This window comes from Rhea pennata, chromosome 7, assembly GCF_028389875.1.
Source record: "Rhea pennata isolate bPtePen1 chromosome 7, bPtePen1.pri, whole genome shotgun sequence".
Taxonomy (NCBI): domain Eukaryota; kingdom Metazoa; phylum Chordata; class Aves; order Rheiformes; family Rheidae; genus Rhea; species Rhea pennata.
In genome coordinates this window covers 32,877,057-32,899,244 of record NC_084669.1, presented here as the reverse complement: position 1 = coordinate 32,899,244, position 22,188 = coordinate 32,877,057, and the positions used below count along the sequence as shown (strand labels likewise).

The 22,188-nt window shown below is 42.3% G+C and overlaps 1 protein-coding gene across 1 annotated transcript in view; it reads left to right on the top strand.

Moving 5' to 3' along the window:
• Nucleotides 1–22,188, top strand: part of ANK3 (ankyrin 3) — a 204,877-nt gene that overhangs the window by 173,124 nt on the left and 9,565 nt on the right. Inside the window, exons 37-42 of the mRNA XM_062580702.1 lie at nucleotides 352–8,043; nucleotides 8,657–8,731; nucleotides 9,578–9,709; nucleotides 10,396–10,539; nucleotides 13,411–13,498; nucleotides 15,502–15,880. Coding sequence (XP_062436686.1) covers nucleotides 352–8,043; nucleotides 8,657–8,731; nucleotides 9,578–9,709; nucleotides 10,396–10,539; nucleotides 13,411–13,498; nucleotides 15,502–15,880 — 8,510 coding nt within the window. The remainder of the gene's footprint in view (nucleotides 1–351; nucleotides 8,044–8,656; nucleotides 8,732–9,577; nucleotides 9,710–10,395; nucleotides 10,540–13,410; nucleotides 13,499–15,501; nucleotides 15,881–22,188) is intronic.

The following is a 22,188-nucleotide window of genomic DNA, read 5'->3' as shown; positions in this document are numbered from 1 at the left end:
ATAGGAAGTAAGAGAAGAATATTCGTTGTGGTTTTTATTTTTACCTTATGGATTCCTTCTTTGTGTTTTCTGTTTTTCATTGTTTGCAGACTTGGTTGCTATGTGCTTTTATGTCTTTCATTTCATGATGCTTTTTGTTTTGGACCAGTCATCGGTGTATGGCTCATTCCTATTTTTTCTTTCCTTTTTAACTCTTCTTTTGCCTCCTTCATCCTAACTCATGCAAACAATTGTACTTGCTTTTTGTAATATTACAACGTTTACTGACCAATTTTCTTCTCTGGTCTCTCTGTTTTTCAATCATTTTTGTTGATTTTATGTTTGATTTTAATTTAACAATTTAAGAAACAGTTGAACGGAGTGCAGGAGCAACAAGATCCCTACCTGCTACTTACTCATACAAGCCATTCTTTTCAACACGGCCATATCAGTCATGGACAACAACTCCAATTACAGTGCCTGGGCAAACCAAATCAGGCTTCACTTCCTTATCAAGCTCTTCCTCTAACACTCCTACAGCTTCCCCATTAAAATCAATATGGTCTGTTTCTTCTGCTTCTCCAATCAAATCCACATTAGGAGCTTCTACTACATCTTCGGTTAAATCTGTTAGTGATGTAGCATCTCCAATTAGATCATTTCGGACAATCTCTTCACCGATAAAAACTGTGGTATCGCAGCCTCCATACAATATACAGGTTACATCAGGCTCTTTCGTCAGAGCTCCCACAGTACCAGAAGCTGCTGGTCTAAAAGGGCTGGCATCCACTACCACATTCCCCTCTCGGACATCTCCAGTGACTACAGCAGGGTCTCTCTTGGAGAGATCATCCATAACCATGACGCCTCCAGCATCCCCCAAATCCAACATTAACATGTACTCTTCAAGTTTACCACTTAAATCGGTCATCACATCAGCATCCTCACTTTTATCGTCCCCTCTAAAGTCAGTGGTGTCACCCACTAAGACAGCAGTTGATGCTGTTTCATCTTCTAAAGTCATGATGGCCTCGTCTCTCTCGTCGCCAGCGAAACATGTAGCTGGGCACACAGATGTACCATTGCTTAATGGATCTGTGTCACCTCTGAAATACCCATCTCCTGCCAACTTAATAAATGGATCCAAAGCTGCAGCTGTTTTTCAGGACAAGATCACTGCAGCTGCACACTCTGCAAGTTGCGCTGCTAATGCAGTTGCTGACACAGCTGAGAGAGTGTTTTCAACCGCTACGACAATGTCATTCTCTCCACTCAGGTCATTTGCGTCTTCAGCACCCTCAGCTTTTCAGTCAATAAGAACTCCTCCTGCAGGTGCTCTGTATACAGCCCTTGGGTCAATATCTGCAACTACCTCATCAGTAACTTCATCAACAATAACGGTGCCGGTATATTCTGTAGTCAATGTTTTGTCTGAACCAGCATTAAAGAAGTTTCCAGAGTCGTCTTCGCTTACAAAATCAGCTGCTGCATTACTGTCACCCATTAAAACATTGACCACTGAGGCACGCACTCAGCCTTCCTTTAATCGAACTTCATCTCCAATAAAATCATCCTTGTTTTTAGCACCCTCTACTCTTAAGTTGTCCACGCCATCTTCTTTATCCTCCAGTCAGGAGATATTGAAAGATGTTGCTGAAATGAAGGAGGACCTAATAAGAATGACTGCAATATTGCAGACAGATATCACAGAGGACAAACCATTCCAACCTGAGATATCAAAAGAGGGTAGAATTGATGATGAAGAGCCCTTTAAAATTGTTGAGAAAGTAAAAGAGGACTTAGTAAAAGTTAGTGAGATACTGAAAAAAGATGTGTGTTTAGAAAGTAAAGGGTCGGCTAAAGTATCCAAAAGTGATCAAGGACACCTGTCTGAGGATGACTGGGTAGAGTTCAGTACAGAGGAGATTGATGAAGCAAGACAGCAAGCTTTGACAAGTCCTCCTATATCTGTTCCAGAGAAGGTCCAAATTAAAACTAAAACGATGTCAGAAAAGGATTATAACTTGTCAAAAGTTATTGATTACTTAGCAAATGATATTGGTAGTAGTTCATTAACAAACATAAAGTACAAGTTTGAAGAGGGGAAAAAGGAAGGTGAAGAGAGACAAAAGCGTGTTTTAAAACCAGCTATTGCTTTGCAGGAACATAAGCTTAAGATGCCTCCAGCCTCCATGAGGCCTTCAACATCAGAAAAGGAGCTGTGTAAAATTGCAGATTCCTTTTTTGGAACAGATACTATTTTGGAATCTCCAGATGACTTTTCTCAACATGATCAAGATAAAAGTCCCTTATCTGACAGTGGCTTTGAAACAAGGAGTGAAAAAACGCCATCAGCCCCACAAAGTGCAGAAAGCACAGGGCCCAAACCACTTTTCCATGATGTGCCCATCCCTCCTGTTATTACAGAAACAAGAACTGAAGTAGTTCATGTTATCCGCAGCTATGAACCGTCATCAGAAGAAATTCCAGAGCAGAAAGCAGAAGAGCTACCAGCTGTGAAACCTGCCTCTACATTTATGGAGCTGGAGCAAAAACCTACTGGATCTATTAAAGAAAAGGTTAAAGCATTTCAAATGAAAGCCAGCAGCAGCGAAGATGATGATCACAAGTGTGTCCTTAGCAAAGGTGTCCGAGTAAAAGAAGAAACTCATATCACTACAACAACCAGAACGGTATATCATAAACCTCCATGCACTGAAAGCACATCCGAAAGAATTGAGGAAACAATGTCTGTTCATGACATAATGAAAGCCTTTCAGTCTGGACGTGACCCTTCCAAAGAACTGGCAGGTCTGTTTGAACATAAATCATCAGTAACATCAGAGGTTAGCAAGTCTGCTGAAACTTCACCACCACATGCAGAGAAGGACAGCAAAATGAAACCCAAATTGGAGCGAATAATAGAGGTCCATATTGAAAAAGGTAATCAGGCTGAACCTACTGAAGTCATTATTAGAGAAACAAAAAAGCATCCAGAAAAAGAAATGTATGTATATCAGAAAGACTTACCTCGGGGAGATACTAACTTAAAAGAGTTGGAAAAACATGATGCTTTTCCTTGTTCAGATGAACAAGGTCAGCAAGAAGAAGAAGAGCTCACAGCTGAAGAGTCACTTCCTTCTTATCTGGAGTCTTCTAGAGTGAACACTCCTGTGTCCCAGGAAGAAGACAGTCGCCCTAGTTCTGCTCAACTCATGTCTGATGACTCTTACAAAACACTGAAGCTTTTGAGTCAGCACTCAATAGAATACCATGATGATGAGTTGTCAGAACTAAGAGGGGAGTCTTACAGGTTTGCTGAGAAAATGCTTCTTTCAGAAAAGATAGATGTGTCTCATTCTGATACTGAGGAGTCAGTTACTGATCATGCTCTACCCCTTAGTTCAGAGTTACAGGGGTCTGATAAACGATGCAGAGAAAAAGTAGCTACTGCCCCCAAAAAAGAGATACTCTCCAAAATCTATAAAGATGTATCTGAGAATGGTATAGGTAAAATGTCTAAAGATGATCATTATGATAAAGTGACAGTGTTACACTATACTGGAGATGTTAGTAGTCCAAAACATGCAATGTGGATGCGCTTTACTGAGGACAGATTAGAGAGAGGTAGAGAAAAGTTGATATATGAAGACAGGGTGGACAGGACTGTTAAGGAAGCAGAAGAAAAACTCACTGAAGTATCACAGTTTTTTCGGGATAAAACAGAGAAGTTGAATGATGAGCTACAGTCTCCAGAGAAAAAGCAGCATAAAAAAAATGGCAAAGAGATACATTCTAGCCAGAGCTCTGCCAGCAGCAGCCCTGAGAAGGTTCTGCACTCTGAATTACCGGCTTCCAGTGACGAAAGGAGTAAGGTGAAACAGTACAGCCTTGATGGGAAATGCTTTCCCAAAATGGATGAAAGAAAAGCTTCCAGCTTGCCCAGCAGTCCTGAGAAAAGGATTTTTGTGCAACAAACAGAGGACTCTAAACAACCTATGGAACACACAGGAAGTGCTGAGCAGACTGGAATACCTGAAGTTGCACAGACTGGATTTCAGCTGAAGCAATCAAAGCTCAGTTCCATTAGGCTTAAATTTGAACAGAGTATAAGTCCAAAGAGTAAGGACCAAACTCAAGAAGAAAAAAAGCTGGATGGTCAATCCAGAATTCCAGTAAAGAAAATGCAAGAAAGTAAGTTACCAGTGTATCAGTTCTATTCTAGAGAAAAGCACCCAAGGCAAGTAGATCTCGTGGATGGGAGCACAGCTTTACAGAAAGAGGTGAAAATACAGGAAGATTTTGCTCCAGGTAAAGGAAAAGTTATGGAAGACTTTTGTACTTCAGATACACAAAAGCAAAGAACTGAAACGAGTAAAAGTGTGCCAGAATACTTTTCGGAACAGCAGGCAATAGACCTGGTGTACGGCTCAGACGCAACAATGAAGGGGCACTGGGACAAAAAAATCTATAGGACATGGGAAAGTCCTGGAACTTCTAATCATAAAACACAAAAAGAAAAACTCTCACATGTACTGGTTCCAGATACAGTGAAAGAAAACCATGTTGATCATGCTGAAGCTAAAACTGACCAAAAAAGTGAATTTATCACTGTGACAGAACACAAATTGGCAGCAAATGGAATTCATTCAGAAGAAGTGAAGGAACTGACTGTAAAATCTCCCTCAAAAAAGGTTCTATACAGAGAATTTGTTGTCAGGGAGGGGGAGCATAATGGTGAAATGGCTGATAAAACATCAAAAAGGAAAGAAGAATTCAGTGTGTCCCATATTCCAGTCAGGATTGTAGAGGAGAAGAGGACCACGGTGAATGGTGTCTATGAACTTTCAGCTAAAGTATCCCAATCAGCTGTAATTAAGGAGAAAGTTGAGAGGCAGTTTGATTATGTGGAAGATGAAAAAGGAAAGCATTCAGAAATCAGAAGAGTTACCAAGCAACAGAGCTCAATAGGTTTAAGTCCTCATGTTGAGGAAACTGAGATATCCCCTAGCAAATCACCAGATTCTTTAGAGTTTAGTCCAGGAAAGGAATCTCCTTCAAGTGAGTTAGTTGACTTTGGTACAAGTGATTACTTGGATAAAGTTGCACCTTCAGTAAGTACTGAAGGAGTGAAAGAAATTAAGACTTTACCTGTTTATGTCAGTTTTGTTCAAGTAGGAAAGCAATATGAGAAAGAGGTGCAACAAGGAAATATAAAAAAAATTATCAGTCAGGAGAGTAAGACTGTGCAAGAGACGAGGGGGGCATTTTACACAGCTAGACAGCAAAAACAACCTCCTTCTCCACAAGGTAGTCCAGAAGATGACACACTAGAACAAGTGTCCTTTATAGATAGCTCTGGTAAAAGCCCTTTAACACCAGAGACACCAAGCTCAGAGGAAGTGAGTTACGAGTTTACATCTAAAACGCCCGACTCACTAATAGCCTATATACCAGGCAAGCCTAGTCCTATACCCGAGGTATCTGAGGAATCGGAGGAGGAAGCAGAGGCTAAGTCATCCTCTGTAAAGCAGGCAGAAGTAGAGGAACCACAACCTGATAAAATATTACCTAATCATATAAATAAGGACTCTAACAAAAGACCAAAAGGTAACAGAGTTGCCTACATCGAATTCCCTCCTCCACCACCACTGGATGCAGATCAAGCTGAGTCAGAAAAGAAGCCCCATTACTCCACTGAAAGCGAAATGGAGATGATAGAAGTAAACTTGCAAGATGAACATGACAAATGCCAGCTGGCTGAGCCAGTCATAAGAGTACAGCCACCATCTCCTGTGCCACCAGGAGCAGATGTCAGTGACTCTAGTGATGACGAATCTCTCTATCAACCTGCTCCACTTAAAAAGTATACATTCAAACTAAAAGAATTGGAAGAGGATCAAAAGGAATCATCAAAACCTAGAGCCCCCGAAAAGATTGAGAAACAGAAAGAGTTAGGACATCCCACTTCTGGGAAACCTAATGAGTTTGACATTGGGCTTGATTCACCCCAGAATGATGTAGTGCAAAATGGGAATAATGACCAGTCTGTCACAGAGTGTTCCATAGCAACCACTGCAGAATTCTCCCATGATACCGATGCGACTGAGATTGACTCTCTTGATGGTTATGATTTACAAGATGAAGATGATGGTTTAACTGAGAGTGATTCTAAACTTGCAGGTCCGGCAGTTGAAACCAAAAAGGATGTATGGACTACAGAAGGCATTTTAAAGCAGACAGACCGCTGCTTTAGCCAGAGTAAGCTTGAAGTCATTGAGGAGGAAGGCAAGGTAGGCCCTGAAGAAGACAAGCCGCTTTTGAAAGGTCCAGCTTCTGAAAAGACTGGAGATAAGAGTGAACAGAAGTCAGGGGCACAGTTTTTCACTTTGGAAGGCAGACACCCTGACAGGACTGTATTTCCTGATACATATTTCAGCTACAAAGTAGATGAAGAATTTGCAACACCTTTTAAAACCGTGGCCACCAAGAGTCTAGATTTTGATCCATGGTCCAATAACCGAGGTGATGATGAAGTGTTTGAGACTAAATCAAGGGATGATGAGGCTAAGCCATTTGGTCTGGCAGTGGAAGACAGATCTCAAGCTACAACACCTGATACAACTCCAGCCAGAACTCCAACAGATGAAAGTACGCCAACTAGCGAGCCCAACCCCTTCCCATTTCATGAAGGGAAGATGTTTGAGATGACTCGCAGTGGTGCAATTGACATGAGCAAGAGGGATTTTGTTGAAGAAAGACTCCAATTTTTTCAGATTGGTGAGCATACTTCTGAAGGGAAGTCAGGGGACAAGGGGGAAGGGGATAAAAGTACAGTCACTGCCATCACACAGCCACAGGCAGGGGACAACACTGTAGAAACAAACCTAGAGAGACCAGTAGAAACAACTGCAGTTGAAAATAAGCCCATCATCCAGGCCAGTGGAGATTGCATGGAAGCAACACTTGGTAGTAACTCACTGGAAAAATCATCGTCAGCGGTAAATGCTTCTAAAGTTGATCCTAAATTGCGCACACCAATTAAAATGGGAATTTCTGCTTCCACCATGACTCTGAAGAAAGATGGCCCTGGCGAAGTGGCAGATAAGATAGAAGCTGTGATGCCAAGTGGTCAGGGATTAGAAAATGAAACTGTAGCAGTGATTGCGAGTTCAGCTACTAGCCAGACGAGCTGTAGGCAAACAGAAAACACTGATTTTCCAAAAGATAATTTTAATAACAACAACAATTTGGATTCATCTGCTGTCCATACAGATAATATTACCTGTAACGTAGTGCTAAAAGAACATTCGGAACCCAAATGTTCCATACAGAAAGCTAGCCAAATGAAAAGCACGACAGGAAAAGGTACAGGGACAACACAAGGACACAGAATGAAAGATAAGCAAAAAGTACATGGAGACCAGCAAAAGTCAACAGAGGTGGTAGGGACTAGAGCAAAATCAAAACTTCCTGTAAAGGCCAGCTCAGTAAAAGAAGTCTTTCCACAAAATACTCTTCAAAGCAATGTAGGGAGAAAAGCAGGACGGGCTAGTAAGCCCGACAAAGCAAGAGAAAATAATTCTTCTCCCTGTCTAGAAGTTAGGTCTAGAATTCCAGTAAAAAATACACATAGGAATAATTTAGCTAGAAAAACTCCAGCCCTGCCAAAACAAGAGCAGGTAGAGAAAGGAAAAGCAAAACAGCTTCCTTCTAAATTACCAGTAAAGGTAAGATCTACCTCCGTCACAGTGACAACAGTTAAAGTAAAGAAAAATCAGCTTAGGGAGGTATGTAAACATTCTATCGAATATTTTAAGGGAATTAGTGGTGAGACATTAAAGCTTGTGGATCGTCTATCTGATGAAGAGAAAAAGATGCAGTCAGAGGTCTCTGATGATGAAGAAGACAGTACATCAAGAAACACATCATTGTCAGAAGCTACTCAAGTTTACCAGCCTTCCATTACATCGAAGTCTGCTAGAGATATGAGAACAGAGGCAGCATCTATAAAATCAAAGATTGAAAAGGCCGACAGTGAGAGGAGGAGGAGTAAGAGGACTGGTGAGAATGAAGGCAGTCAGGTTTCTGGAGCTCTCATGGCTCACCTCGTGGAGATCAAGCCTAGTTTGTAAAACTTTCAACTTGTTGATCCTAGTGCATGAACTGTTGTGATTGCCTGTGGAGTGACTTAGTTTTCATTCTGTCATTGTCATCTGTATGTGCTGTCTTATACTCTTCTTTCTTCCTTTAAACCAATCCTGTACTGTAGAAAGCTAGTGAAGCATGCCGAAGACATTGTTGTAACTCAGAGGTTGAAAGTTTTCTTTTGTGACAGCAAATTCATTCTGTCAAAGTAGAGAAAATAGATGTTAATATGGTTCTGGTGGTTTCCACCAGTAATTGAACAACTTGTGTACAGTCTAACTGCTAGATTGTCCGCATGTTTGATTTCATTACACGACATCATGTAGTTTGCCATTTGGCTTTACACAGGTGAAAATATAAAAGCTGTGAAAAATAAATTTGTTTTGTAGGTTATTAGGACACACAGCCATTCTAGTAAACTATAAGAGCACCAGCAACTTAGTTGAATTAAAGCTATTACAATAAACTATTGTCCAGTATTATGGATTTCTTTGCAAAACCCTTTTAATCAAGAAATTGTAAATCACAGGTCCCCAGAGTCCATGTGAACGGACCGATATAAGGATGGCAATTGTAGCCGATCATCTAGGACTTAGCTGGACAGGTAAGCCGTTATGCTTTCATATCAAAATCAGTCTGAACTGTTAGGTTTTCAGGTTGTCTTTTATCAAAAGGTGCAGAAGGACCCAATGAGCCCAGCCAACATCTCCCAAAATATCCAACACATTGCCTGGCCAAAGAAGTGTAACTGAAAGCGGTTGTGAAGAATTGTCCTGCTGTCTGGCAGGAAGTTAAACAGAAACTCACAGTGAGAGTAGCTAAAATGCTTCTTCTCTCAAAACTTACACATACTCAAGCAGTTGAGAAGATCTGATCTCCAGCTCCGCTACTGGCCTGGTTTGGTGTCAATGCTGCCTGTCTCTGGCTACCACCTTCCCCAAAGCCCTGGAGGCTGCAGTGACTTTGGCAATGGCCACAGCAGCCCAGGGCCACTCGAGAGGGTGCCCGGCAGAGGTCCCACCATGCCTGGGTACGTAGGCACAGAGAGTTAATCTGCTCGTGGTCTGACAGCCACAGCAATCGTGTATTGCATATTGCTGGGCGTAGGCGATGCCAGCATAGATGCATGAGCAACACAGCAACTAATGTCAGAACAAATAGAGTTTATAAATTAGCGGTGATGAGTTCATCTCTATGGAGCTTTTCTTCACAGTGTTCAAGTGGCTTACTAGGTATAAGTATGATAATAGCTAGCAGAAATATGATTAAAATTCAAAATGTCTATCTTACGAAATTAAAATATGAGTTTATTATCTCTTAAGATGCCCATTTGTGTCATGCAGTTTTGTTGACATCTGTGTGATCTAATAAAACTGGTATTTTTAACTTTGACATGATGATTGAGAGATTTGTACTTTGACTGTTGTTGTTTTCTTTCTTTGCATTATAGAACTGGCAAGAGAACTGAATTTTTCTGTGGATGAAATAAATCAAATCCGAGTAGAAAATCCAAATTCCCTTATTGCTCAGAGCTTCATGTTATTAAAAAAATGGGTTACCAGAGATGGGAAAAATGCTACAAGTAAGTTCCAGAGGTTACTTCTTTTGTTTGTAAGTTAGAGCCCGTTCCATCTGTTGCTTGTTCTAAATAGGTTAAACTGAAGGAAACATCATGAACTTCCACAGACCACTGATGAAAAAGAAAAACTTTTAGAGTTCCAGTAACATTTTTACCAGAAGTCAGGAAAGTGTAGTATTTATTCATTGTGTATGCAGAAGGAAATAATCTGTTCTCCACTTCCGTAATTGATGGGACAAGTAATGGGTTTAAATTCTAGCACAGGAAATATTAGGGAAAACTTTCCAATAGTAAGGAAAGTGAAACATGGAAACAGCATGTCTTCCGTCGCTAGTCATTCTGTTGTTCCTAAAAACAGAATCCTTTCACAGTCCAGCAGAAGGGTATTTTGTTTCAGTAGTAAGTAAATATATTCTTTAAGAACCCTCTGTCCTTTCTCTTTGTGCTGCCTCTGGTGTAATGTAATTATACTCTGTGGGGGAAAAAAAAGAATCTTAATGGATGTACATCTTGAAAAAGTAGGCAGCAGAATTACTGCTTAGACAAATGGGTTTGCTAGAACCAGAGGCACTGAAACAGAAGCATACGCCAGCAACTTTTAATTAATGCAATGTGAATGTAACTGAGAAAAATGATTATGCAGTTCTGCAGTATTGACCTTTTTCTGACATGTCTTCTTTGTTTTTCAGCTGATGCCTTAACCTCTGTATTGACAAAAATTAATCGAATAGATATTGTGACCCTGTTGGAAGGACCAATATTTGATTATGGAAATATTTCAGGCACTAGAAGCTTTGCAGATGAAAATAACGTTTTTCATGATCCCATTGATGGTAATTGAATTCCATGGTCATGTTTAGTTCAATGACATGTCCAATAATACAATAATGTTGTATAAATCAGATTTTTTAAAATGATGATAAGTTCTAAAGGGTTAATTGTTTTCATTTTAATGCTTTTTCTCTTCTAAAGCATGTTTATGCTATGTAGTTTGCACATTAATGTCTCAAAGAATAAGCTCATAATCCCAGAAATGCATGCCTAAGTAAACTTGTTCCCACCTGCCCAGTGTCAAGGCCTGAATGTTTTTCCTCTGCACTAGTTGTGCTTTGATATTTATCCATGTGTATTTCCAGTGTAGCTAGTACCGCATGCTTCCCAAGTTACCTAGAAATAGATATATACCGTTTGGCTCTCCAGATAAGTAACACTAAGAATTAAAAAAAAGGGGGGGGTGGATTTAGCAATTTGCATAGAATAAATTATTTTTCAAATTTCTACTGAGCCTTTCTGAGACAAGTGAACATCAATTATTTCATGATTTTTGCTTGATCTATTGTTATCCAAATGTACAGTGGCAGTAAAAAAAAGAAGACAGTATTTAATTATTGCATGAGATGATGTATTTTTTAGTCCACTAATGAGTGAAAAGGCATAATAGTTTTCTCACTGAGACTCTATCAGTTGATAACAGAATTATGCAGTTAATTTTGAGACAGCTCTTAAAAGGCAAGAACAGCAGCATCAATAGAGTTCTTATAAAACAGATTTATCAGTATGTTGAAGATGCTAATTATTGTGTTTTCTTCTTTCAAATGTTAGTGAATGAGCTGACTTTGGACTGCCACAATCTGATTTGATCTTTTGCTGCATATGTTATAAGTAGCTCCGTAAATAAGATTTTTCTTTGCTTAGAAGCATTCCTTTGCTTTTTATAGTTTGTTCAAGTATGTATTGGTCTTTCTTTGCATTTCAGTAGGGTGCTTCATTTACTTGGAGCGCACAAGTTCAGTGTATCCATTACTGAGCAGCATTACTAGTCATTGAATCATTGCATTGCAGAAATAATTTTCTGTTGACATTTTAAGAAAGTTCCTCTTGAAATGTTGCTTGCGCCTTTTAATCGTAGCAGCAGTGTTTATCTGGTGGAAATACGCTTCCCTGCAGCTGCTTTCTGTCTCTCCTCCTCCTCTTCCTCAAGCTTCCTTTCCTCACCAAGACCAGACTACCTTTACCTTTCTCTCAGCTGCTTCAGGAAACCAAAGGCCAAACCCAGTTAAAGCACCACCCTTTGCAGGCAGCACAATGTCAAGTTAACCCCACAGCATTTATTTTTCCCTCTCATAGGTTGCCTGACCTATTATTTGCTGAAATGTGAACTTCAGATTTTATTTTCTTTTTTGTGTGTATATTCAGTTTAATCCTTTTGTATGGTTTTCCTGTGTTTTCATCAACTTTCTTTTCTTTTCTTTCTTATTTGATCAGTGTATCTGATTGTACCCATGTCACCAAGATCGCCTCACTCTCCAAGATCACCAAGATCTCCTTACTCACCACAGTCCTCTCACCTGTATAATTTTACTGTACCTGAAATATTCATATAGCTCTCCCTCTGTGGTGTTTGTGTTCTCTAATCCCTTTAATTCCCTTTTTTAGATTTTTGTCCTGCTGTGTGTTTAGTTCTATTATTTAGTATCTTTATTCCGATTCATTTCTGTTCCTTGTTCTTCAACTATTCTATTCTTGTGGTTCAGTGGTTAAACCGGAGATATGTATTAGTAGCATTGTGTTGCTAGTATTTTGTATTTTTTGATAGAAGAATATTAAAAATGTGGACCTGTTTTAGAAATAATACTTACAAAAAGTGGCTGTCCTATGTTACTTCTGTCTTTAAAATCTGTTTATTAAATTTCCAAATTTGAAAAATAAAACCTGAGCAACAGAGATTTACGCTGATCTGGCTGCAAAATATTATACTGAATATAAAGAGACAATCAACTTTGTCCACATTTGGTTCATTGCATGCTCATAAGACAACCTGCTATAGCTTGCAAATGTAAAAATGGCTGCAAAAATCAGTTGCTAAAATCTTTACAGACTATTTACAAAATAGTCAAAAAACAGCGGCATCACTATACTAGCTGCTTTAGCAATACTCATTTTTGTTCCATCTATTTAAGACAAAGTGAATAAAAACTCTATCAAAATTGCATTAGTTCTTGTATACCTACATCTCCCCATACTTTTCATATTTTACGTAACTCATAAATCATTTGACATTTGCTTATTTGTTGCTCCATGCTTCATGCCAGTCAGTCCGAATGTGCTGTCTTCCTTAGGTTACCCCACCATCCAAGTGGAACTGGAAACTCCCACAGGGTTGCGCTTCGTGCCACCCACCCCTTTCCAGCAGGACGATTTCTTTAGCGACACCTCTAGCGTAGAGTCGCCCCTTAGACCTCCCAGTAGGCTGAGTGACGTGCTAGTAGCTCCGCAGGGAAGCGTAGACGGTACAGCCCCAGGACCGCCAGTGGTAACTGAAGAAGACACTTCACTGGACGACAGCAAGCCTGATTTCTCAGTGCCTAGAGAAGGAACACCTAAAGATATTTCCATAGGCCAGAGCCCGCTGGAGGAAGTGGACCTTAAGGATTACCCACAATATCTTGGCAATTTTGCTGGGATAGCGAAAGATGCTAAACAGATGCAGAGAGAAGAGACTAGTAAAGCAGGAGTAAGAACTGAACAGCCTGAGAGAGAAAAGTCTGGTACTGATGAGGAGATGACGGAAGAGAAGCTTAAATCTCTGTTTGAGGACATTCATCTGGAAGAAGGATTTGAGTCGGAGGAGATGACGGAAGAAAAAGTATGGTCGATTCTTAAAGGTGTGCAGCAAGCAGAACAGCAAATGTCTTCAATTGCAGGTTGGCAGACTGACTCGTCAAGTGTCACTGAACCACCGACTTCAGGACGCAGAATAGGTGGTAGTCTGCTCGATCAGCTGGATGATAGGTGAGGACTGTCGTGTAAATGTCTGCATGTAAACACGCTTTTTCATGCTTGTTTTACCATTAGGAGCAGTGTTCAAGCCTGTTCTACTATTCTATGAGAACCTCTGTGTATGTGTGTATATATATGTGTACGTGTATTTTTTATTTGAAAAGAAAAAGCAATAGCGACTCAATTTTTCCTCAAACATACTTGCTTAAAGAAAACATGCATCAGATTGCATGCTTAATATAGGTGTTTCAAAAGTAGCTTATATTGTATTTTACAGATAGTATTTCCATTCCTGTTCTTTATACTGTGTATTTTCATTTTGAATGAGTTTAAGCAAGGCCTAGAAATAAGCAGAATTTAGAATGGTAAGATGTACGTTCACTGACATCAGAATAACGCATTACTCCTACTCCTAGAGTGCTGTTCTTAGCAGTCTCCTTTTCCGTTGCATACCTTAATTTGCTTTCCCTCAGAGAGGCATTACTTTATCCATAGCCCAATTTTTAAATTGTCATTGTTTTTATAAGCCTTTGAAGCACGCTGTGTCATGCTGACTTACTAGACTTTTAAAAAGATAAAGATGATTAACAAGGCATAAGAACAGAAGAACGGCAATACCAAGCCCACCCAGTCCCGTATTCTGTCTCCTAACGCAACTGCAGCGGACGCCTAAGGGAAAGGGAGCGAGTGGAAGCGTATGTAATGGCCCCCCGAGCCCCCCGCCGGCCTCCAGTCACCTTCAGCCTAGTGGCGTGCTGAGCTGGGGGCTTCCTGTGTGTTCTTCCTCCGCCTCCAGCCTCCCTTGGGCCCGCCGTTAACTCCCCGCGTTCGTGTTCACGGTGTGCCATGCTCGGGTCTGCTGCTGGGGTCCTGCCCCCGGCGCGCTCTGAACCCCTCTTTGCGTTGAACCTGCCTCTAGGCTACAAGCCGAAGGGGCCAGGGCGGCTTTAGGTGCAACTCCGCGGAGAGTCACTACCTGCAGAAGGACTGTCTGTCGTCAGCTCCTGTCCTGTGCAGCTTTAGCTCCGGGTAGCTTTGGATACTCTCTTACTGAATTCAATGGGAACTTTGCCACTGATTTCAGCAAACTGGTTGTATTTCGAGAGCGCAGAACATACACTGATGGGTTTATGTTGTTCAGTTAGGCAAACACTATTAATCTGTGCTTTATGTTGTGTCAAATTAATACAATATTTTGCTTCTAGAAGTAAAGGGCTTCCTTCAGAAGATAACAAATCTATCTCTGTGATAACTAGATGAATTTCATTTGCTATCTTTTTTAACAGTACTGTAAGCAAATAGCTGTAGTTGCATGTGTATAGCCCCACTATTAATGTGTAAAAGCAGAGCAGAACTATGCAAACAAAGAAAAGAACAGTGCCTGAGAAGTGCAGGTTAATCCTGTGCAGTGGTAGCACCAGGAAAAGTTTTGAGCAGAGTATTTTATCTCCTAGTCATCTTGCCTCTGACACTGTGTGTTTTGAGACTCTGGGCTGCCTGGGAAATTATTTTCACATACCAATATTTTTAAAGAGGCACAAGTTATTTGTAACACAGCTGTTGCAGTTTGGTGGGAGGGGAAATAATTATTTGGTCATCATTGATAATTGCCGGTAACAGATTAAACTCAGGCTGGGATATTTTCATCACCTCTTTGGTTAGAGAATAAGCTAAAGAATTAGTGCCTCAGGGATTTATCTCATGTGATTATACAAGGGAATTGGTAGGTTTGGTGTTTTTCTCTCTCTCTCTCTCTTTTTTTTCTTTCCCCCTGAGTGGATGAAAATTGAAATGAAGCATTTGGCCTTTTTTCCAGCGTTCACCATGTTCTCAGTGCTTCTGAAGAGACACCACAGAGCCAAATACAGAACTATTTGCCTGATATTTGCAAGCTGAATTTAAAACTTTGCTTTTTCTCTCTCTGAAAAGCACATGCTAGGAGTGAAGGCTTGGTGCTGAGCCCTTGTGCGCATGGTTTGAGCACTGAGCGGTTTTCCGTTGTTTTTCTTTTGCAGCCTGGACCAATGCAGGGATTCTGCTACTGCCCGTGTTAAGGGAGACGCAGGGAAACTGGAAGTGAATGGGAGCCTCTCCAAATCCACAGCGGATGCAAAAGCCAAACCTTATGTCCAAGAATCTTTAAATGATGTGGGAAAACAGAGTGACAGAGAAGCCCTGAAAACAAAACCACACATTTCAGCTGCTACTGATGAGGAAACATTATCATCAACAGCATATCAGAAATCTTTGGAAGAGACGAGCAAGCCCACAACAGACGGCATCAAAACATCTGTGCCTGTCAGTGTGAAGAAGATGAGCTGGAGTACGTCGGAGGATGGCAAGCCGAGAACAAGCATCCAGGAGGAGGAGGCAGCAGTAACGTCTGAGCAGAAGGTACAGTGTGTCCTGTAATTATTAACTGTTTGAGGAATCCCCCTTCCCTGACATAAGCTTTTTGCAAGACTTGTACCTTGCACGTAGCAGGGCCAAGTATAAGCTCTGACTAGCAGGCCGTGGGCCATGGGAGAGGTTGGGGCGGCCACTGGGTCCCCGACCTGCATCGTTGAAGTGAGCAAAGAGACAGAAGGATTCGTCAGTCCTCTTGTCTTCTTGCACTTTGCCCTCAACACCCACTGCTTTGCCTCCCCCCCCCCCCCCCCCCCCCGTTAATTTGCAGGAAAATAAGTCTTTGGTAAAAGTTAATCTTGCTTAAGTTTTGTTCCCTGGCCTCATTCATCCCTACCCTAATGTGCATCCAGCCAAGAGAAATCAAAAAAAAAAAAAAAAAAAAAAAAACCAAAGGTCTAAAGCACATCTCCACATGCTGGATCTTTCTTTTTAGAAACATGCTTTTTCAGGGGCTCCCCTTCATTTCTGCTTTGCCTGGTTTTCACATCCTTAACTGCAGGCTCTCAGTTTTAAGTTGGTTTCTGAAGATGGAAATTTCAATAGCTTGCCTAGTGGCTTATATTTATTTCCCACAGGCTTAAAAATAAAATCGGTTCAAAGAATTGTTTGCAGCCCCACAGCTGGGTGCATCTACTGTCGCAGCAGCTGGGGGGTCACCACCGCATAGGCTGTGGGAGCGATCAGGGTCACAGCTCCTCAGGAAGGGAATTGCAGCGTTTCTTGCCCATTTCTCTGTCCTTCTCTTCCAAGAACGTCTCTTCCTGGGCATAACAGATTAGAACTTCTGGAAATGATACATTTCAGAAGAATTGCTATAGCTTTCCTTTTTTTTTTTTTTTTTTTTTTTTTGATTGTAGCACAATAGAAACATTAGCTGCAATGGGCTGCAATAAATGTTTTAGGCTTAAATTACTTCATTTTAAACTATTCTTTCAATTATACAAGCAAGATTTCTTTTATTAGCCTGTAACATATTCAGCCTTTGCAATTATGTGACATATGATTGTTATTATCTTGTTATTAGTTTGTGACATAGCTAATGCAGTGAAGATCTTTCCTAATATTAACTTATTACTGGAATACTTTAAAAATGTAAGTAAAAGCCTGATGCAAAGCCAGTTAAAGGCAGGCGGCAGATTTTGTTTGGGGCTGGGGGGCTTTGGAGCAGCCTTGGGTGGGTGTTTATTGCCACTTTAACTGTGGGGATAGGCGTAGACCCGCAGCGCAGCACAGGCGGAGGGAGTCTGCAGGGCCATCCCCCCCTCCCCGTGCCGGCGTCCCGTCTGGAGGAGGAGCTGTCATCTGCTGCTGTGCTCTGGAGCCCCCTTTGCTGTCGAATATCCCATCTGGATTGCGGGAGGCATAATGTGCGCGTTTCTCCTCAGTCTGCTTTTCACGCTACTTTTGCTGTGTTGATGAAGAGCAATGATCTTATCTTGCAAATCAGTCATTTTGTAGACACGATCTTTAAATAAGCTGGTTTCTCAGGATAATGTGATTTCAAAATCTCATGCAAAGCCTGAATGGGTTAAAAAAAATAGTGTTTGTTAGAGGGAAGACGAGAATTGCGTCTAATATCTTCTGGATGCTTCTTCAAGAACATCTTCTAATCTACTGGCAATAAATAATTTAATTAATAGAGCAGTCCAAGTCATAGTGAGATACTTCATATGCTGTCATGAAAAGAGAAAGAGAATTTTAACTACCATATTTCTGGAAGGCATTCTTCAGAAATGACCCTTAAAGAGAAAAATTTGGAAAAACAGATTAATTTCTGTGAAAAAGGGGGTAACAAAAGGTAATTGCTTTACAAAATAAGAGATTTTTTTTCCATGACCTCATTGGGAAAGGGCTATTGAACCACAAGTCGTCCACCTGCAGGCCACTGTTTCAGTGTTTTGGCATGCAATACGTAGCAAAAGATAAAATCAGACCACCGATACCAGGCTGCTACTCAGGGATGTGTCTGAACTGAATTGTTGGCCTCACTCGAGTCCCGGTAAATGCCCAAAAGTTTACAGAAGCGATGCAGACACCATGTAATGCTCTGCAAATGACTGCAAGCATCTGATTCAAGTGCGTTTGTTTTTTTTTTTTTTTTTTTTTCAAATGTGAGGATCACGATACTGTTGGTATATTATTGCAGCAAGGGTAGTATAACATGGTCACAGCGACTCCAAATGTCAAAGTTGCATCACAGCTGAAACACTATAAGCTGTTTATTAATAATAGTAACTCTTCCTCCAAAACCTTTGTGCCTTCTGGGAATCTCCTCCTGCTTCTTGTCACTTGTTCAGGATGGAGTTGGATTTTTTTTTTTTTTTAATATGTACTTGGATATCAGACTAGAGCAGGGCACTGCAGGCAGGTGGATATTGGCTAGCAGTTTCATACTGCCCAGCATATCCTTTCTTGCAGTCTTTTTTCTCCTCCACCCAACTGTGCCTAACTTATTTTACACATCTTTTTTGAAAAATTCAATTCACATACCTTGGGAATCAGGAGAGTTTGTCTGAAATGTTAATTCTTGAGCAGAAAACAGCAAGCAGTTACAGCTTATTTTAAGGTTTTTGTATGCAATGTTTTTAACAACTGGTATAATCCCAAGTAATATTTAGAAATTCATCTGGTCAGACTCATTCTAAATCTCACTTTTCTAGGACTGAAGAGCTGTAAGATGCTCCATAGATGGTTTATTTATCAACCTACAGCGTGTCAAAGAGCAAAAAGGCCTTTCACCATATACTTTGGAGCAAAACTGCCATTACGTACATAACAGCATCATTATGTACATAATATAAACAGGAAAAAATACTGTCCATGATAAACTTTTTCTTTTTGTACTGCTAATCAGCATGTTGTGTCTTTTTAAATGTGCTGTTCAAATGTACTAAAACTGCATTTATTAGGGCTATAGTGACAGTGACAGTGAGATTCAGAGTGATTCAAGCTCAGAGGAGGAGCAGAGAATTACGACAAGAGTTTATCGGCGGCGTTTGATACTGAAGGTATTCCGAGGTTTGCGCTCTTGAGGTGCTGCTGGCATGGATTTGAGTTTTGACTGCTGTGTAAGGGTGCCGGCAGCGGCGTAGCGCAGTCCCTCTGGTAGTGTGCTCCCCGGGACCAGCCTGTACATGTAACTAAAATGCTAGTGACCTTTCCTCGCTTAACCTCTGGGTTTATGATCGTCTCCTGTGGGAAACAACGGTGCTGCATGGCATGTTGTGTCCTTCACTGCCACTGTTCTGCATGGCACCTCAAACGCACAGTCCTTCTGTACGGTGAACAGCTGGACAAGATTGTTGGGTAAGGTAAGATCCATAGCTAGATGCAGTGAGTTCATCTGATAAAAGAGCAAAATGAATTGCAGATGGATAGGGGTGATTAAATGTTTTCTTTTTTCCCTCTTTCCTTTGGATGTTTCTGAATTGCAAGTTAAGAAATGCAGGAATGTACGTGAGTGGGATTTAGATGGGTATAAGCCATGTATTCTGGTTGAAACACGTGGTCCCAAGCGTTGACTGTGCTCTGGTAATCTCCCTGAAACAGCCAGTCATCCTAATCTAAAACCTGCTGAAGTTAATAAGTGTGTTTGCCTGGACTTCGGTAAACTTTCTTTTAGTGTATTTATTTACAGATGCCCTAGCACAACATGCATGTATGCTATTAACAATGCTAGAGTCATATGAACAGATGCGTTTGCCCTCATACGGTTTCTTGTGCGGAGCAATAGTCTGCTGTTACCTGCCTTGGGCACATAGCATAATCAAATAATTCCGCGTTGCAGGCAACAGCGTTAATTCTCAGTAATTTACGGGCTTTATTAGATTCTTGTCATAAAGTCATCTAATAAAACCATGAAAAGGTCGGTGAGCCAGCGCGGGGCTCCTGCAGCACGGGCTGATAAAATTGTTGTTTTCGTGGTGGGTGGCGGCGCTCTGGTTGCTCGCTCCTGCGCTGCCCGTACTCGCGCGGGTCGCGGGGCAGGGTGTGCGCGTGCTCTGCGCCTCCGCCGCAGCGCGCCGGCACGCTGCCGTCCCCGGCGAGATGCAGCCGGCCCTGGGAAATTCCGAATGACGTTGTTGCCGTCTCCAGCCTGTATTTGCTCCGCGTAGCTGTCACGTCCCCGTTCTGAACACGGCAGGAACGGCAGAAACGATGGCTCCCGGGAGCTCGGTGGGAGGAAACGCGTGTTCGCTGCTGCCCCGGCGCAGCGCTGAAAGCAGCAGAGGTGCTCGCGCAGCCCGGGGGCGAAGCGCGGAGGCGCCTGAGCGCTGCGGAGGAGCTGGGTCCGGGCCCGGCGTGGAGCTCGGCGTTGCCCTCCGCCGGCGGCGTTCCCCGCGGGCGCGCTCCCGCCCGGCAGGCCAGCGCCGGAGCCCCTCTGCGCGGGCGGAAAGATCGTGCGCTAACCTCAGGGTGGCGCAGACGCTTTTGCCCCGAAACACGGGGGTGGCGGCAGGTGGGGCTGCGGGGGGCCGCGCGTTCGGGGCCGGCGAGCCCATACTGACAAATAATAACGCGAGACGCGCGTTCGTTGAGGCGCAGCGGTGCGGGCTTTGCCTGGTGCCGCATCTCCAACACAAGGGAAACGTAAATCCGTAGCCGTGGAAAACATGGCTGACGTGGCCTCGTCAACGAAAAGGAGGGTTTATCTGCCGGACACTGCTGTTGGAAATAGCAGTAGGTCATAACGTACATGCCTGTTTGTAGAGAAAAAAGTGAAAAAAAAAACACTATATATATTCATTATAATGTCGTGCCAAAAACTTAGGTAGAAAGCTACGTGCTATGCAGAGCGCTGTAAATAGGGATTACGCCATGGGCTGCAAGTTCCGCAAAGGCTTCGATTTGCTCACCCCTCCTAGAGCTTGACAGCATTACGGAAGTTTGACGTTGAGCAGCAGTGACCTCATTAAAATACTTCAAGTGTTGATTTAGATAGAAGATGCTTTATATACTATCTCTTTCCATTTCCAGGGGACTGGGGGACTTCCCCAACCATCCCCTCGCTGGGTACTAGACCTTTAATTGGTGGGAAAAGGCAAGTGCTGCAGTGCTTGCTCATTGCCAGCCTTGACTTGCAGAGATGATTTTGCCCTTCTGAATAGGGAGAGCCGAGACTCGTTCAGCTGTGGGGAAGCGTGAGCGCTGATCCACCCAACGGGACAAAAAACGTCTCTTCTCCATGGGCTGGATTGGTAGGAGGATACAGTTGCTGATTTTAGTGCAGCCTTTAATTTTTAGGAAGGATTCCTTGTTTGCATGTTTTAAATTTTTATATGTAGACCATCGGGTAAGGATTGCTTATGTTGTAAAGAGAGCTAAGCACAATATTGGTGCCTCAGTTCCCCCATCTGCAAAACAGGGGTAGTGGTATTGATTTCAGCTGTGTATTTCTCATTGACATCCAAAGATGGAAAACAACGTATATAAATTGGGTATTACATAGATACCAATTTTCTTGGCTGTATTTCCTATTATTCTTGGGTTCAGCGAGCCAGGCAGAGCTATCTTTCAAAATCCCCTCACCTTGTTTTGGCGTTGGAACGTGTTGCTGTGTGTGCTGGGCCCCGAAACGCTTTGAAAAGCCTCCTGCTAAAGGATGTCGGCCTGGAGACGCCTCGTGGGGAACTCGTGCTGCCTTCTCGGAGGGCCCAGAGCTGCTTTCTGACGTGACACAAGGGTTACGCATTGCCCACGGTGCTTCGTGGCATGAATTTGCGAATGAGAGGAATACGCTAGCAGCTCAGGACATGTTTCAAGGACGCGTTTTGTATAATAAATACACAGGTATTGGCATGCTAATGTAGCAAGGCTTTCACCTTGGGCGTGTGACGCAACCCTACCCGCAGAGCAGAGCCGAAGCTCGCATGGTTTGTTGCTTGGACTGGTGTGGAAATATGTGTGGGTTTGGCAGGATATAGGCTACATTGCTAATCTTATAACACGTTCTTTAGGGTGAGGAAGCAAAAAACATTCCTGGGGAATCGGTAACAGAGGAGCAGTTTACCGACGAGGAAGGCAACATCGTCACGAGAAAAGTAATCACCAATTGCATCGCTGCTCTGAGTCTTTGTATTCAAGTAACTTCTTTTAACATGCTTTCTCCCTTTAGAACCTAGAAAAAAAAAACAAATCGATCCTTTTCGTGTATTGCTTCCTACAGATCACCCGGAAGGTAGTAAGACGCGTTGTTATCCCCCATGAGAGGAGAGTTGGTGCGACGGTAATGCAACGGGGCCCGCCAGGCCGTCCCAGCAGAGGCGGCGAGCTGCGGCGGCTGCGCGGGGTGG